At 41.8% G+C, this 16,475-nt stretch overlaps 1 protein-coding gene across 1 annotated transcript in view; it reads right to left on the minus strand.

The window, feature by feature from the left end:
* Positions 1–9,785, minus strand: part of LOC138954887 (uncharacterized) — a 15,146-nt gene extending 5,361 nt beyond the window's left edge. The window contains exons 1-2 of the mRNA XM_070326643.1: positions 9,530–9,785; positions 2,210–2,318 (exon numbers count right to left, since the gene is read on the minus strand). Of these exons, the coding sequence (XP_070182744.1) occupies positions 2,210–2,318; positions 9,530–9,773 (353 nt within the window). The 5' untranslated portion in view covers positions 9,774–9,785. The remainder of the gene's footprint in view (positions 1–2,209; positions 2,319–9,529) is intronic.
* Between the last annotated feature and the right edge of the window lie 6,690 nt (positions 9,786–16,475).

The raw sequence follows: 16,475 nt of genomic DNA on the forward strand, positions 1-16,475 counted from the left end.
GAAACAAGGGCCTCTTCGATTTAAGTAGTGTTTTCCTATGTGCTCAATACATTCTGTTTAATCGGCTTTGGCTTTGATGCTGTCGTTCATGTTCTTTATATCCTTTAGCCCTTAAAGGTCAGCCTTTATATTCGACTTATCTGAGAAGTAGATTAATTGGTGTAGGATCATTTGACTGAAGACGTCACGAAAGATTTGTTTGAATTAATCATACAGATGAAGATTTATTCGTTTTGAATTTGACGCAGAGGAAGAGAGGCTCGACCTTATCGATCTAATTAAGATTTGTAATTTGATTAAACATAGATGCAAAGTTAAACAAGGTCAGCTAGCCAAGGGTCATCAGAAATGTAAATCTATTCAAGATAGGTGCGAACTTAATTGGTTTGAAGGAGGTATGCTTCGCGGGGTCAAACAAAAGAAGACGTCACTAACATTTTGATTGACTAGAGATAGTGGACAATTCCTGTACCAGGTGGCTTTGAGTTAATGTGGGGTCAACGGAAACGTCATAAGGAATTTGATTTGAATCAAAAGACAACATCAATGCATTTATAACGGAGAAAACTGCTCTGCGCACTCTCACCACGGGAGGCGGCGAGAGGGGACGGGGGGTGGTGGCAGTAAAGATTTCTGGAAGATGTATGATTTTGTTGACAAACTTCAAATAATGCCAAAGCGCAAGCGCCCTTCTGCTCTACGCACTCACACCTTCTTCTTCGGCGTTCCAGAATTGTTTCTGGTTACGTGTGAGCTCGTTTGCCCATTTGGGTTCCCCACACTATGCTCTGAGAGCATATTCAGCTTCACTCCGCTTTCGTTGAGTAGGCATGCTGTGTATTTTCGTGTTTCCATAACCCACCGAACTCCGACATGGAGTACAGGATCTTTTCCGTGCGCACTTGGTCTTGTGCTTGCGTGTACACACGAAGGGGGTTAAGTCACTAAGCAGGTCTGCACATAACTTGACTTGGGAGATCGGAAAAATCTCCACTCTTAACCCACCAGGCGGCAGCGACCGGGATTCGAACTCACGACCTCCCGATTAGGAGGCCGACGTCTTACCACTCACACCATTTCTAAGGGGGGTGGGGAGAGGCATCGTAGCAGCAAAGAAAACTTGAAGGTTTTTGAATTATTTGATAAAGTCCAAACACTGTCAAATAAAAAAGTGTCTTCTTTTTGCAATCACAAACATGAGATTCAGTTAACGTATCTCTCTTCGTATCGCTTTGGCTGCTCCGACGCACGAAATGTATGATCTCATATGACCCTTAAATGGGGGTTAAATTTGCCCCGGAGCTGTTTTTGAAGTCATCAGACAATCAGCTGTTATTAATGGGTTGAATGTTCACCTATCCGTGACAGTATACTGTGAACAGGGCCATGGAATTATCGATGATGCAGACTGTTAATTATTCTGGTATGTCTCTCGTACAGTGACCTCGACGTTGACTGTTGCGAACTGAATTAAATGAATATCAGTACCTTGGTGGTAGCAGTAGTTCATTCGGTTGATCCGTTTTCCTCCCCCCAACCCATCTCACAGTTCATTTACCTCCCGGGTTACAACGCTCTTTGATGGTGTTGCGGGGGATTCTTTAAACATCTATTTCATGATGTCTATCAGCGCAGAGAAGTCAAAAAGTTGTTCGTGTTAAAATCCAAAGAATGCCGACTGTCAGAAAAAAGCAATTTCGTTCAGCAAACTCCCGGTTCCAAAATCATTTGTGACCCTCCACCACGAAATGAGTCGCATGTCACCTCGCGGGGAGTGTCTGGTAACAGTGCGAGGGTCACCTTAGTCACAGGCTTATAACTCAAACAGTTTTCGCTCTTTTCTAAAACGGTTTTCACCACTGGGTAGAGCATAAAAAACTCTTTAGGAAAATGTAAAAATATAAAAATCATGCAAAGGTGACATGTGACTCATTCCGTGGTGGAGGGTCACATTTGACAAAATTGAAAAATCAAGAATGGTTAGTTAATTTACCGTTCTATATAAAACTTACCATTCTTGTTTTTTGATTGTGCTGTTTGAAACGTTAGCAGTCTCTCTGGTTATGGATGTCATTGCACAAAGCTCATGAGCCCCAATGTACCTCCAACGAAGGAGACACAATAACAGTAAAATCTTAATACTTTCAAAACATAAATAGAGTGTCACAACCACATGCACCTTTCATTCAGTCCTGGTAATTAAACATACCTTTCCAGTCCTGCTCCCAACAGTTCTTCCTCCTCTTCGCACCCGGGGTGGTTGAGTCTGGAACCTGGGTATTCGTGACGTCCTAGTGGCAGCGAAATAGGACACGGGCCTGTTCGACGAGCGACAAATACAAAAGGCAAATCTAGGTCAGTAGGTGAAATTGTAACACGCAAAACACACAAACACAACAAAACCAAAAACAACACAGAAAAGGGCAGGCAACAGATACAATTGCAAAGAGTGAAACATTGCAAATATTACACTTTTGTGATGAAGCTCGTGCAAGCAGTGTCTGTGCATGGTTATGTGACTTCCTTGAAGTGGTGATAAGTGCAATGTGTGTGTTCTAAAAAAAATAGTTAAAACCAAAACAACACATGAATACTGTGGACAATTTTACACTGTAACATCCAGGCGAGTTTCATATGCTGCAGGGGACAGTTGAGATGTTAACGAGTGCGATACGTACAGACGTTAACAAATTCCAGTACAACACAAGCACATGATTAAATAAATGGATCAGATTATTATTCTCTTTATTTATATAGCGCCTTATCCGAAGTTCAAAGCGCTTTATGCCGTGTGAGATGGAATTTTTTACACAATATATCACGCATTCACATCGACCAGCAAACCTCAAGCCTGTTAGGCGAATGTTCACCTTTCGCGGCCTTTATTCCAAGTCACACGGGTATTTGATGGACATTTTTATCTATGCCTATACAATTTTGCCAGGAAAGACTCTTTTGTCAATCGTGGGATCTTTAACGTGCACACCCCAATATAGTGTACACGAAGGGACCTCGGTTTTTCGTCTCATCCGAAAGACTAGCACTTGAACCCACCATCTAGGTTAGGAAAGGGGGGAGAAAATAGCGGCCCGACCCAGGGTCGAACACGCAACCTCTCGATTCCGAGCGCAAGTGCGTTGCCACTCGGCCATGGGATGAAATACATTATCCTACATACGCGAGAGAGAGCACCCATGTCATAACTAAACCACACACTCACACGTGGGTATGTCATGTAAAGGAGGTCGTGTCAAACTAGAGTTTGACAGAGACCTAATTTTCCACTGCTCATGATGACAAGTCACCGAGACAAACGTCCTTCTGAAAACACTTTTGCGCATGCTGTTTCCCCTGAAAGAGTTGTGAGAACTTAAACGTCACGCTATATCTTCTAGAGTGACGTGTTTTAGCTTTTACGTCAAAGATTTCTGGAGGTTTTGGAAGAGATCGAGGTTCCATAAGACGCGTCTTCTATTTGAATGCTTCGACTCCTTGACGTTTGGAGCAGAAGGCGCGCAAGTACAGAATGTAGGATAAAATGAACACTACATTGCTTGCTGTGTCGTACCAGATTCCCACTCGTTGCTTGTTCAAATATTAAAAAGCTCGCTTTTGCTCGATTATCAGCTAAAGTTTTCGCACACAGCAATCTCACACCATGTTGAACATGCATTTCTTTTGCTTTTTCTTGTCAAAGAGGAAGGGACATATTCAAAGTCAACATTGAACAGTAAGGAAATGACGTAAATTTAGTGACGCAATTTCATTTGAATGTTAAAATCTTTGACCAGGCAATTTTCAAGCACGGCATTCCACAAAGGTGAGTAGTGCCATGCCATTTTGAGAATCCAATTCCACCGAAAATATTGACTTTTCAGTATTTTTAGGATGTTAAAAGCGCACTGTTTATAAACAACAAAACAAGTGTCATTTTCTTTTAAAAAGGGCACCCTGATTTTTTTAAGTCAATGTTTTAGTTTGTCTTCGTAATTCTTAGAGTGATAAACAAACAGGTCCCTGCCTGACCGTTATACCATTTAGCAGGTCACCTAAAATCAGTCCTGGTTGGCCAGAGTAGTCACATGGTGCACGGGAATGGTTATAAACAACACTTTAATTCTACAGGCAGACAATGTAAGCTGTCCGTTTCGTCTGCTTTGTCCTGACACACTTACATAAAAACTGCATTCTTCGTGCGATTTTTATTTTCATTTTCATTTCATTTTCATTACTTTATTGTCCCATCGCTGGGAAATTCGGGTCGCTTCCTCCCAGTGGAAAGCTAGCAGCAACGGAGTCGCGCTACCCAGGTGTCTGCGTGTTTAGGTGTATTCAGCCACCTGCACTTATGGCAGAATGACCAAGGTCTTTTACGTGCCATTGTGATGACACGGGGGTGGGACATGGCTTCCGTCTGTGGGTCTTCACATGAAGTTGACCCGTGTCCGTCCCGGCCCGAATTCGAACCTGCGACCTTCCGATCACAAGTCCAGTGCTCTACCAAATGAGCTACCGGGCCCCCCTAAAACCAGGGAGAAAACAAGAACGCCACACTATTTACAGGTCAGAAAAGTCCCACAAGGAAGGACCCTTTCTCCCTCGTCTGCATTACAAATGAAGAAAAACATCAAGAACAAGAACAAGAACAAAACCTTTATTTTTATTTTTTTACAGGTTACGAAGGTCCCCCAAATAGGCTGTTTCTTTTTTTCTTTTTACACTTAACGAAGAGAAAAAACAACAACAACGTCAAACTATTTACTGGTCACACTCGTCCCCCAGACAGAGATTGTTTTTAAACAACGAACGACGAGGGAAATAACGACATCGTCAGACTTTGTACAGGCTTCCGAAGTGCCGCAGTCAGGAATATTTTCTGTTCATTCAACACAGAAAGAAGGGAGAAACAAAAACGTTACACTATTAACAGGCCAAAAAAAAGTCCCCTTTGGGAATTTGTTCTATATGTACATCCCGCGTGCTTGTGCCTTTCGCAAGGGATTGATGGCTGAGTCTCATTCGACAAAATGTCAGGCGAGAGCTAAGGGCGTGACGAATTTCCCACTTATCCTTGGAACAACACGACGTGACCAGAAGGGGAAGACCTGCTCAAGGAAATATGCTGACACAAATAACTGTTGTCTTTTTTTTAATTGTAGCTTTGTGGCGCTTCGGGTTTTGGTGCAGGCAAACAGTATTTGTTTTTATCAATGTTTAAGGCTCATGCTGTAAACAAATTTCACACATTACTGAAATTACCGAAGAGTTTAAATGTGGAAGGATTCCTCGTCAAAGAAAAGGCCTTGGACGATTTACAAGTATTCGCGTGGATGCTTTGAAAGCGGAGCTCATGAATATATTTTGAACATCCATGCAAAGAAAAGGTATTTTTTTGTTAAATGGATTATCAAAGGTTCGTTACAGTTAAAGACGAAATATGTTCGCGTAGAGGTGTATATTATCAGGGGTGGGACTTTTCCGCGAATCCGCGGATTTCCGCGGACACAACTTACGAATTCCGATGGAGTAATCTATTTTTCCGCGTCCCATTTCATCACAGTACCTATAACTTGTTGACTAAATGATATGGAGAGAAGTGGAGATGGAACAGAACACTGGAGGCTTGAGAGTTAAATTGTGCTGTCTGAAAACTCCTGATAACTAATAGTCATTTTGAGCTTCAATGCATTGGGGCGTCACTTGGATCATACTATTGCCAGTATTGGATTATGGATACATGGTTCATTACGTAAATATGCACCATTACAATGTTACCATTGTTGTGTGAACGTGTTTTTTTATGTATTTTTTGTTTTAGTCTCAAAATGCACCAGATTGCACAGATTTTAATGTACCATTTAAAAAAAATCGGGGGAGCATGCCCCCAAACCCCCCTAAAATAAAGGGATTTTCTCTTTTTTCATCACAAGTGAGTCCCACCCCTGATATTATATCACCTTTATTGCACATTTTTCGCAACAATCTCTTTTGCATTAACAGGTCAGATTCAACTCAGCAATAACGTATCAGACAGTTGGATAACTTTCGCTTTCTCAGTCCATTAACTAACCTAAAACTGATTTTTTCCTTGGTGCAAGCATATATACCTTGTTTAGCTGAAGAGAATGTGAGTTTCTACATTTCATGGTGGCGCCTAAACGATCATAAACGTACAGAAAATCACTCTTGTGCTACAAGTAGATAAACAAAATTGATACACATTTTTGCATAAACGTCAACTGATGCCTATTGAGGAGGAGACTGCAGGCATATTTGTCGGGATGGGTACTTACAGGGTGGGGGAATAACACACCTAATGGTGTGTTTGTCGGGGTAGTGCATTCGGGTTTAGAGACTGGATCACAATATGCCAACAGAGCTATTGTGAAATTGTACTTTTTACCCTTTCTAACAATCTTTGTCTTTCTTTCCCTCACTGGGAATCACTGTCTGGGAAATGATCAGCTGGGAAAATATTGGGGTGTAATGACCATGGTCATCACATGCAAACACATATTGGAAACAAAACTAACACATCATTCAATGTGAAACATACCCATTTCCTTGATAGCTTACATATCAGACTATTATCCCAGTTTTAACAAATGAATGTATGTTTAAGTACAACTTAAGAGTTTTCTGTAAATGACAAAGTAAATACGACTCTAAATACACTTTTTATCAAGAAGGTGTAAAACTGAAAGGCCTTAAAGTTTAAAGGACTGAAAACGTCCAAACGGTATCTTTAAACAAAGCCAAATCCTCGGTCCCATTTTGGGACACATGGTATGGTTGCGAGAAGCATAAGCTTCAACAAACGCAAGCTCGGTGCAGAAGCTCAGAAGCTGTCCCACAGCCAGCGGGGCTCTGTCGTGTTGACACAAAGTGTTAGAAATAGAGATGATCTATTGTCTTTGCGGATAAAAAAAAAAAAAAACTGGACCAGTTTTTGTGCGTATTTACTTTGCCACTGACTTGGCCCGACTCCCGATGGCCAGTGCCAAGGGGGACAACTTTTGTGCCAACAAGAATGGTAGCGCTGCGCAGCATGTCAGCGCACTTCCGGTTCTCGCGCCGACCAGACAGAGAGGGATGTGGAGACAGGGAAAACGCAAGGTGCGGTTTGAGAAAGGGCCAGAGACTGCACGCAAGCACACTAGCAGAAAAATTGTCTCACAAACCACTCAAATTTGTGGCGTGCCTGCTATGATGAGAAGGGAAATGAGATGCAATAAGAAGGGTGTGGCATCACACATATATTTTTCGATGCGTGAGATCTCTCATAGCTTCCTTCCCCTTCCGCAATCGTCCTTCGGGTAGACAACGTGCTGGTGAGCGCCCCTGTCTCAGCTTTCATGGGTTATTATTACTTTATGATTGCTTAATCAGTTAATGATCAGAAAAAGGTGCACGATGGAAAAAACTGCAGCCTGCTCTGGATGAGATGGCGGATGCTTTTGTTTGATCAGATGGGCGTCCTTAAACATTAACACCGAGCACAAGTGCACCTACACTCCTGTGAGCGAAAAAAGCATAACAAAGTTGGTGCATTCAAGCAACAACAACAGCAACAACAGACTTTAAAAATGCTTGGACATGATACAACCCTAGCTCAACGATTCACACAGAAAGAAGCAAAGTGATAACTGTTGTGGCTAAATCAGGTGGCAAATTATGCGAACAGCTGAAAGTAACAACCGGTTCTAATGGACCAGAGCTGTCATGACGCGTTATACCTACCTGGGCAGAAAAACACGAAACGCAAATGCTTATACGACTCACCTTTCGTCATATTTATTATATTTCCTGTTCTAGCTTTATAAAGTAATGTTCACGAGAACATTGATTTCCTATGTATTGACTGAAACTTGATCCTACTGTGACCTGTATCAATCCATTCGTAATACAATCCTAAGATTATCCCACTTATACAATCGTGTGTATTCAGACACTTGTGTGACCTCTTTTCTGACACTTTGACATGAAAAAGAAATGTCATCACCAACTAACTAGCCAAGACGTAAGTACCCATCGACTCTAAGCTGTGATCTCAAATCAAACAATCAACCCTTTTCTTGATAGTGATGAATCTTCTCCAGGAAAATGTCATGCAGTGTCCTGGAAATTTGACGAAAACAAGCCACATTTTTCTCTCTAATGAAAATCCGCAAAACCTACCAGCGTCAATTTTGGAGGCTCTAGCTTGAAAAAACATCTGAGTAAACCCTGGCGTTAAGTTTTTTTGTTCCTGGCCGGCCAGCCGCCTGGTCGCCCGCCCGTGCAGTAAGACAGACACTGCTCATTACTTTTACTCAGTGATTACTCAGGTGAGCTAATAAACAGGGTGTCAAGGAACATATATTAAAATATTGGCGTCTTGCAAGAGGATTCTTTGACGCATTGTTTGTTCGTTGTAATGTTCTGTACATAAACAGCATCTACACTTTATAATCGATTTTTAATTCCCACTCATCTTCGTTGTTTGTAATTAATGGAACATCTTATACCCATTACCACGGGAATTGAAAAATAATCGCCAAATAAGTGCTACACAAAACATCTAAGTGCATGCTATACAAAACGTAAAAGTTGACAACAGCAAACAATAGTCCGAGAGCATGCATGATCTTTACTTAGTTGGCAATTGTACACCTGTGTAATTAGCTATTAAGATCTACCTCTGGCAGTTTCCTTTTTCACTAACTTAAACTCCCTTCTGATCTTAATAACACCCAATTTCAGCCTCACTGATACCTGCAACTCTTACCACACTCGTTTAACCTTTTGAGTCTCGTATGTTTCATAATGCGCGAAATACCCCCTTCGTTGAAACCTCATGTTACTATTACCTTGTTAAAAAAAAAGTTATCTTTCCTTTTGCATGTCATCAGCGGGCGGGGATGTAGCTCAGTCGGTAGCGCGCTGGATTTGTATCCAGTTGGCCGCTGTCAGCGTGAGTTCGTCCCCACGTTCGGCGAGAGATTTATTTCTCAGAGTCAACTTTGTGTGCAGACTCTCCTCGGTGTCCGAACACCCCCGTGTGTACACGCAAGCACAAGACCAAGTGCGCACGAAAAAGATCCTGTAATCCATGTCAGAGTTCGGTGGGTTATAGAAACACGAAAATACCCAGCATGCTTCCTCCGAAAGCGGCGTATGGCTGCCTAAATGGCGGGGTAAAAACGGTCATACACGTAAAAGCCGTGGGAGTTTCAGCCCATGAACGAACAAACAAAAGCATGTCATCAGCCCATGCCTATGGCAGCAAACTCCTGATATAACCCCGTGTGAGAATAGTAGTAACACTGAATGGATCTTGAAATGTTCACTCTTCTTTCAGTACGTTACGTCACTTCGTATTGGCTATTTTGGGAGCTTTCGTCTGCTGTGGCTTGTGTGGCCATCTTTTTCATCTCCGCAAATGGTAAAAATCATACTCCTATCGCCCCAACCGCATCATCTGGACCTCACATAACCATTTACCCCCCCATCATTCCCATTTCAAACAACTTGCTTCTTATTCACTTACGGTTTCTCTGAGCATAAAGATGACCGTTGGGGCCGGATCTGCCGCCATCTTTGCCCGCCCTGCCCCCTGGTGGTGAAGACCTGAGCAGGATGAACTCTCCGCGGAAGATGCCTCGGCCAGAAGCCCTCTGGGGACAGCGGGGGGCCAGGGATTGGTGCCAGGAAGGCCAGGCGGTAGGCCCATAGGCCGCTTGGATGGCCTCTGCGTCCAACATCTCGCCGTGGTGAGACTCGTGTTGACCCATCTTCAGCTTACGACCACGCTGGAAAGAGAAGAGGGAAAGTAGGGGGTTAATCTAGAGTTGGTTGTTGGACAGAATGGTCGAGTATGGGGTCTTAGAAGTGAAAAGTGTGTTTGGGTCGTTCTGTATTGTGATGTGCTCTGTGCGTGCGTGCGTGCGTGCGTGTGTGTGTGTGTGTGTGTGTGTGTTTGTATGTGACTCTCTCTCTCTCTCTCTGATGTCTGTTTTTGCTAGTCCTTGACGTACTTAAGGTCTTTCTCAACAGACAATGATGAAACTGGTGACAAAACACAGAGAAGACACGCCCAGGCTTGAAAATACACAGACTCAACTGTTGGCCGACACAGATGAACACATACGGGCTGATGGACGGACATACATAGATAGACGAGGAAACAAACACATTAGCAATTATACACGGACAAAACCATATTGACAGGACAGAATACACCCCCCCACAAAAAACACCCAAAAACCCCACAGCAATCCGAAAGTGATAATACGCACAAAAAGAGCGGAACAAACACCGGACGTTAGGAAAACAGTTCATTTTCAACTGTTGAATGTTTCGAAAAACGTATCGGAGCCGTATCGACAGATAGAAAGCCCTGATCAGACAACAAGTCATGACCCATCGATAATCTTCTGTCTTGACATCATTATGGTCAACCGAATTAGCAGTGTTGTTCCTAGGGTAAATGATATACAACAATTTCAAAATAGGCTTTCCGCATCTTACAAATCCAAAGCCTATTGCAAGTATAGCAATATTAGCTTGGATTTACAAAAATGCAGGCTATTTTAAAGCAGGGAGAGTGGCAGTGATAATTGTTTTACTCTAAATTTCAATTCCCATTGCCTACGCTCACTGAGAGAGAGAGAGAGAGAGAGAGAGAGAGAGAGAGAGAGAGAGAGAGAGAGAGAGAGAGAGAGAGAGAGAGAGAGAGAGAGAGAGAGAGAGAGAGAGCGAGAGAGAGAGAGCGAGAGAGAGAGAGAGAGAAGAGAGAGAGAGAGAGAGAGAGAGAGAAGAGAGAGAGAGAGAGAGAGAGAGAGAGAGAGAGAGAGAGAGAGAGAGAGAGAGACGAGTGCACGATAGGGTAATGTGCGCCTTTGAAAGAGAGATGGATACAAATCGGCGTCTCGCAGCCGGTAGACAAATGAAATTAATCCCATAGAAAAGAACAATACAAATTATGATAATTTAGTCTTCTTATCAATAAAAAAATAATGAAGAAGTGTGTTTCTGTAGTTCACGCCATGCCAGACTAGAATCAAAATTATTTCAACGAAGTCACTTTTAGCCTTAAAACTCACATGGGTTATCATTACTTTATGATTGCTTAATGATCAGAAAAATGTGCACGATGGAAAAACTACAGCCTGCTCTGGATGAGATGGCGGATGCTTTTGTATGATCAGATGGGCGTCCTTAAACATTAACACCGAGCACAAGTGCACCTGCACTCCTGTGAGCGAAAAAACCACAACAAAGTTGGTGCATTCAAGCAACAACAACAGCAACAACAAAATTGTATTTAAAAAATGCTTGGACATGAATAAAACTCAAGCTCAATTTAAACATACTTCTATTTGTGGTTCACAAGAATCACGAGTATAATACCCTGCATGTTCAATGCAAGTTGCCCCGCTTCTTTATGGACGCATCTAAATTTATCTCAGCAAAGGTTAGAACCTTACACCTTCCACACTGGACATTGCAAAAGGTCATGTATCTTTGGACAATTTAAAAACATTGCCTTGGCTTTTTCTTCGTTGATGATTACTACAATCGCCTCCGTAGTGCTGGGGGTAGGATCGACATGTAGATTCTTTTTCGTGAGAAATACACCATGTTGTAGACCAATCGTGTTAACGAAGGTTTAATTCTTTAAAACTGACACAAGGCGAGACAATCTTACTTTTGTTAAATCTACCAAAGGAATAATAAGTTGAACGAACGAACCAGTTAAGATTTGCGTAAACAAAATGGAAAGTGTACAAAGAATAAGTCAATGTTACTGGAATGTTTTCGCAAAATAATATTGTTCATGTGCTCCATGTTACAATCGTTTGGAAACGAACGCACAGGCAACGGCGACTCAATGAAAGTGTTTGGCTAGTTAAGACGCTGCAAGTTTTTTTTATGCAAACCTATGCATTATTTCGATTAGTGTATGATTTAGAAAAAGACAGCTTGTGTTATAACAAGTTCTGTGTCATGATTCATTCAAGAGACAGAAACATTATGCTTATACTGTTGAACTATTCATACGGACGAAATTCACCTTACGAAACGTGAAACTGACCTTAAGAATGCCAAAAGCGTATGTTTGTATATGACCGCATTTAAACTGCAGAAAAAGGTTTGTAAGACAAGCTGCATAATGCAATAGTTACGGAGACTACATCTGGACTATTTATTTTCAAACCGCGTTGCACAGTTTTACAAGCCCTACCAAGCCAGAAAAAAAAATCCCTGCGCTTAGAACTGTACCAAAGAAACTACAATGGGTAGTGTTTGACTGTACCCACGGAATACGCGCGATATAAGCCTCATATTGATTGAGTGATTGATTGATGCCTAGCACCATGGATGTATATTGGTAAATAAAAGAAGAAAACATGTTTTAGTCCGTGTTGAGGATAACGCACGAAATACTTTGAAGAGCCAAAGCACTTGCACAGAAACTTAAAAGGATAAGAAGATGTCTACTTTAATAGGATCTGACAAATAAGAGGGTTGGTTTGCGCATGTTCTTTTCCGCCAAGATGCTTATGTTGTTGTTACCAATACGATTACTGCTGAAGAAGACTTAACGACAGAAAGCCAGAAACTGCTACACACTGCAAAAACAGAGAGTTTCGTTTTTTACACAATGTTTAAGTAACACTGGTGTGTGGGGAGGCTTGGAAAACACGCAGACCTAGCAACACTGAGTCAACAGAGAACATCTTGCGACGAGGATGGCATGTGCTGAAGGCTTTTCAGTGGGAGCTCTGTTCCAGTGTATCTATTCCCCACAAATTCCAAACGCTGGATGTCTTTTTTAAGCCAGAATATTAGGTGAAGATATCAATAGTTCAAAATAATGAAAAACATGTGTCGTATTTGGTAGCAGGCTGGACAATTCCCCCCTCCACCCGACAACTGCCCTCTGATAATCCCCCTCCCCCCTAAGACAATTACCCCCAGGACAACTGCCTCCCCCCCCCCCCCTTGGGAGTACAACTGCCCCACAGATGACTGCCCCTCCCCCCGATCCTTTTTAAAGTACTCTCCATGTAAGTTTTAACAAATTCATTTACTTCAATTTGTGTTAGAGTGTTTGTGCGCATGTGTGTATCCATGTGTTTGTGTGTTTGAGAGCGCGCGTGTGTATACGTGTGCTTGTGCGCGTGTGTGTATGTGTGATTTTGACTGAGTTTGAGTGCGCGCGTGCGTTTGTTTTTGCGCGCGCGCGTGTGTGTGCGTGTGTTTCATCGCGCGCGCGTGTGTGTGTATGTGTGTGAGTGTGTGTGTGTGCGCGCGCGCGCGTGTGTGTGTGTGTGTGTGTGTGTGTGTGTGTGTGTGCGTGTGTGTGTGTGTGTATGTGAGTGTGTGTGTGTGAGTCTATATGTGTGTCTCTGTGAGTCTTTAATAATGTGACATAACACTTTTAAAAGTAATAACATGATTTGAGTGTAATGTTCTTGTTGAAAAAAATCTGGTCTTGCACTTTTTTGGAATCTGCTAAAGGCATTGCACTGCAGCTACAAAAGGATATATTTCTGTATCATGAAACAGTTCCGTGTAACTCAAAAGGAAAATGTTTACAGATTCTTTTTCGCGCATTTCTCAATGCTCAGTGCACTCAAAACCTGAATGACATTCGAGTACATTACAACTTACCCCCCAAAACAGATCATGACTGAAACCGTGCCATGTCGGCAAGCTTAAAACGAACACCTTTTTTGCTATAGTGCCAGTAACCTTGCACCCACATAGACTGCCCTTCATCTCGCCTATCGCATAAAAGAAACAAATATTTATTCTCGTCTTTTTCTTGTTCGAACTTGCTACCTTTCTTTCCAGTCTCCACGCTTTTCACCCCAAAAACTTGTGAAGTAAGCCACAATCAAATTTAGCCAGACAGTTTCTTGGATAACTGCCAAGAGGCCTCGAAACTACAAACAACGGTGTTCAAATAATCTATGTGGTCAAGAAACTTAGGTGCTTCAATCAACATAAACAAATGTTCTTTTTCTGCCGAGCTTGCCACTTTTCTTCTCTGCACTTCGTTCACCTTAGCAAAATGTGAAATAACGTTACTATGGGATGTAAGAAGATTATGATCAAGAACAACAAACAAAGTCGTTCATCTCTGTGAATCAACATAAAGAAATGTTTATTCTAAGTTTTAGAGACAAAAACCTGCTACTGTCCCATCTGCACTACCTTTTCCTAAGCCACCGTAGCATCAAAGCACGAAAAACGACTTGCCAAAATTATTGCAAGGAGCTTTGAGCATATAAACAATGACGTCTAAATAATCTCTAAGGTGAAAATCGTAGTTTCGCGTTTCAACACAAGCAATTTTTTTATTCTGAATTTTTGTTCACACTTGCACACTTTCTACTCTGCACTTTGGTCACCCTAGCAAGCTGTAAACTAAAGCTGGGACATGACGTGCCAATGTCAAGAGCTTCGAAAACCACACAGCAATGTTGAGCTCATCTGTCAGATGAAAACAAGTTTCGTGAAACAAATGTTTACTCTTAGTTTTGTTTGTGGAGTTGTGCACTTCGTTCACCTTAGCCAACTGTGAAGTAAAGATGGCGCACGACGAAACTAGATTATTGCCAAGAGATTGAAACCCATTACAAACAAGGTTCAATAGATTCTCATCTCTCTACCTATGACACTTTGCACTGTAAACAAACATATACAAACGTTTATTCTCTCTTTTGTTTTAACCGTCTGTCTGTCTGTCTTCCTGTCTGTACTCTTTTCACACTAGCAGCTACGATCGGGCATGCCAAGATTGTTTCCAGGCAGTCTCGTTCCACTCATCTATGAAGGGAGAAAAAAAAAAGAAAGAAAGAAAGAAAGACAACAAAGAAAAGAAAGAAAGAATGAAAGAAAGAAAGAAAAAAAAAGAATGAAAGAAAGAAAGAAAGAAAGAAAGAAAAAAAAGAAAGAAAGAAAGAAAGAAAGAAAGAAAGACTCAGTGTTTTGAACAAAAAGGGGTGAAAAGAGATTCAGTGCCGTGAATAAACATACACACTTGCTTACTCTCGTCTGTACCGCCTTTTGCGCCGCACTTCCTTCACCTGGTCTACCTGTGAATTAAAACATCTAACGGCCGTCCCCGTACTTTTGCCAGTAACTTCTGACCTACAAACAACATCATTCGACTCATCTATCAGGCCAATAAACTCAGTTCCTTGAATCAACGTAAAGAAAAGCTTATTCTCAGCTGTTCTTATTTTGTTGTTTGTTTTCGTTTTGATCTTGCTGTTTTTCCACAATGCTTTTTTTCTCAGTTTGGAGACCTGTGAAACAAACGAAATAACAAACAAAACAAAACAAGATTAAGAAAACAAACAAACAAACAAACAAGCAAATAAACAAACAAAACTAAACCTGCAGTTTTTATATAAAAAAAAATCCCTCACATTCACACACTTGTGTCCGACAAATTGAACTTTTCTGTAAACATTCTGCGAAGAAAAAAATGAGTGAAAGCTTTATTCCCAGAGAAAAAGTACCCCCTCCAATATGTTTGCACCTCACTGACGCCTGTTCCTCTTTAGCCAGCGGCGATGCTCATCTAACAGCTGCAGCTGATACGTGTAGTTTTATTTTTTCTTAGTTCACTCTTCACTGAAATACAGTCTGCCTAGCTCTTATGTCGTATAGTTCAACGCAGGTATCAGTTAAATTAAAATGTCTCTTTCTCCGGAGACATATCCTCCTCTTGCCGATTTGATCCGGCACGAAACTAAATTTTTTGTGATTCTTGTGTGTGACAGTGCCCCCTCCTTGCATGTTCTGACAAAGGCATTATTTTGTTGATGTGAAAAGGCATGGCTTACCGTTCAGCAGTGTCGTAAGTACACTAACAGAAACAGCAATGGCACGTGGTAATACGTTTTCGTTGACTATGAAAGTGCTGTTCTTAGCGCATATAAACCGTTTGTGCAAAACATCGGACAGCATTCCAAGTGCAGACCAACGTAAGCGGCAAGGAAATTAAAATCCGAAGTTTACAGTTAGACAAGATTTTGAATCAAACTGAATTCAATTTGACACAGCATTCACAGGCTAACGAAAGTAACCGAGAAGGCGCCAGCAGCCAATTAAAATACGCCGAATCTGTGTGGGTGAGAAATGTATCATCCTCTCACATTCCTACCTCTGACCTTTGAATTGCAAGGTAAATCGTTACCAAACTGAATCTGTTGCGTGACTAGGGATTAAAATGCGATCCCGTGGTGACTCCGTTTGGATCTGATCTCCTCCTTCGAGAACGTTCGAAACTAGGTCACAACATCCGGAGCATGAACATTCGAGATTCATCGCATTTACAGTGCAAACTGGCAGACATACTGAACGATTACGATCAGTAGCAACATTCGAGATTCATCGCCTTTACGGTGCAAACTGGCAGACATACTGAACGATTGGAATCAGCATCGTCGCCGGTGATAGATGACATACATTCT

Source organism: Littorina saxatilis, linkage group LG2 (genome assembly GCF_037325665.1).
Source record: "Littorina saxatilis isolate snail1 linkage group LG2, US_GU_Lsax_2.0, whole genome shotgun sequence".
Taxonomy (NCBI): Eukaryota; Metazoa; Mollusca; class Gastropoda; order Littorinimorpha; family Littorinidae; genus Littorina; species Littorina saxatilis.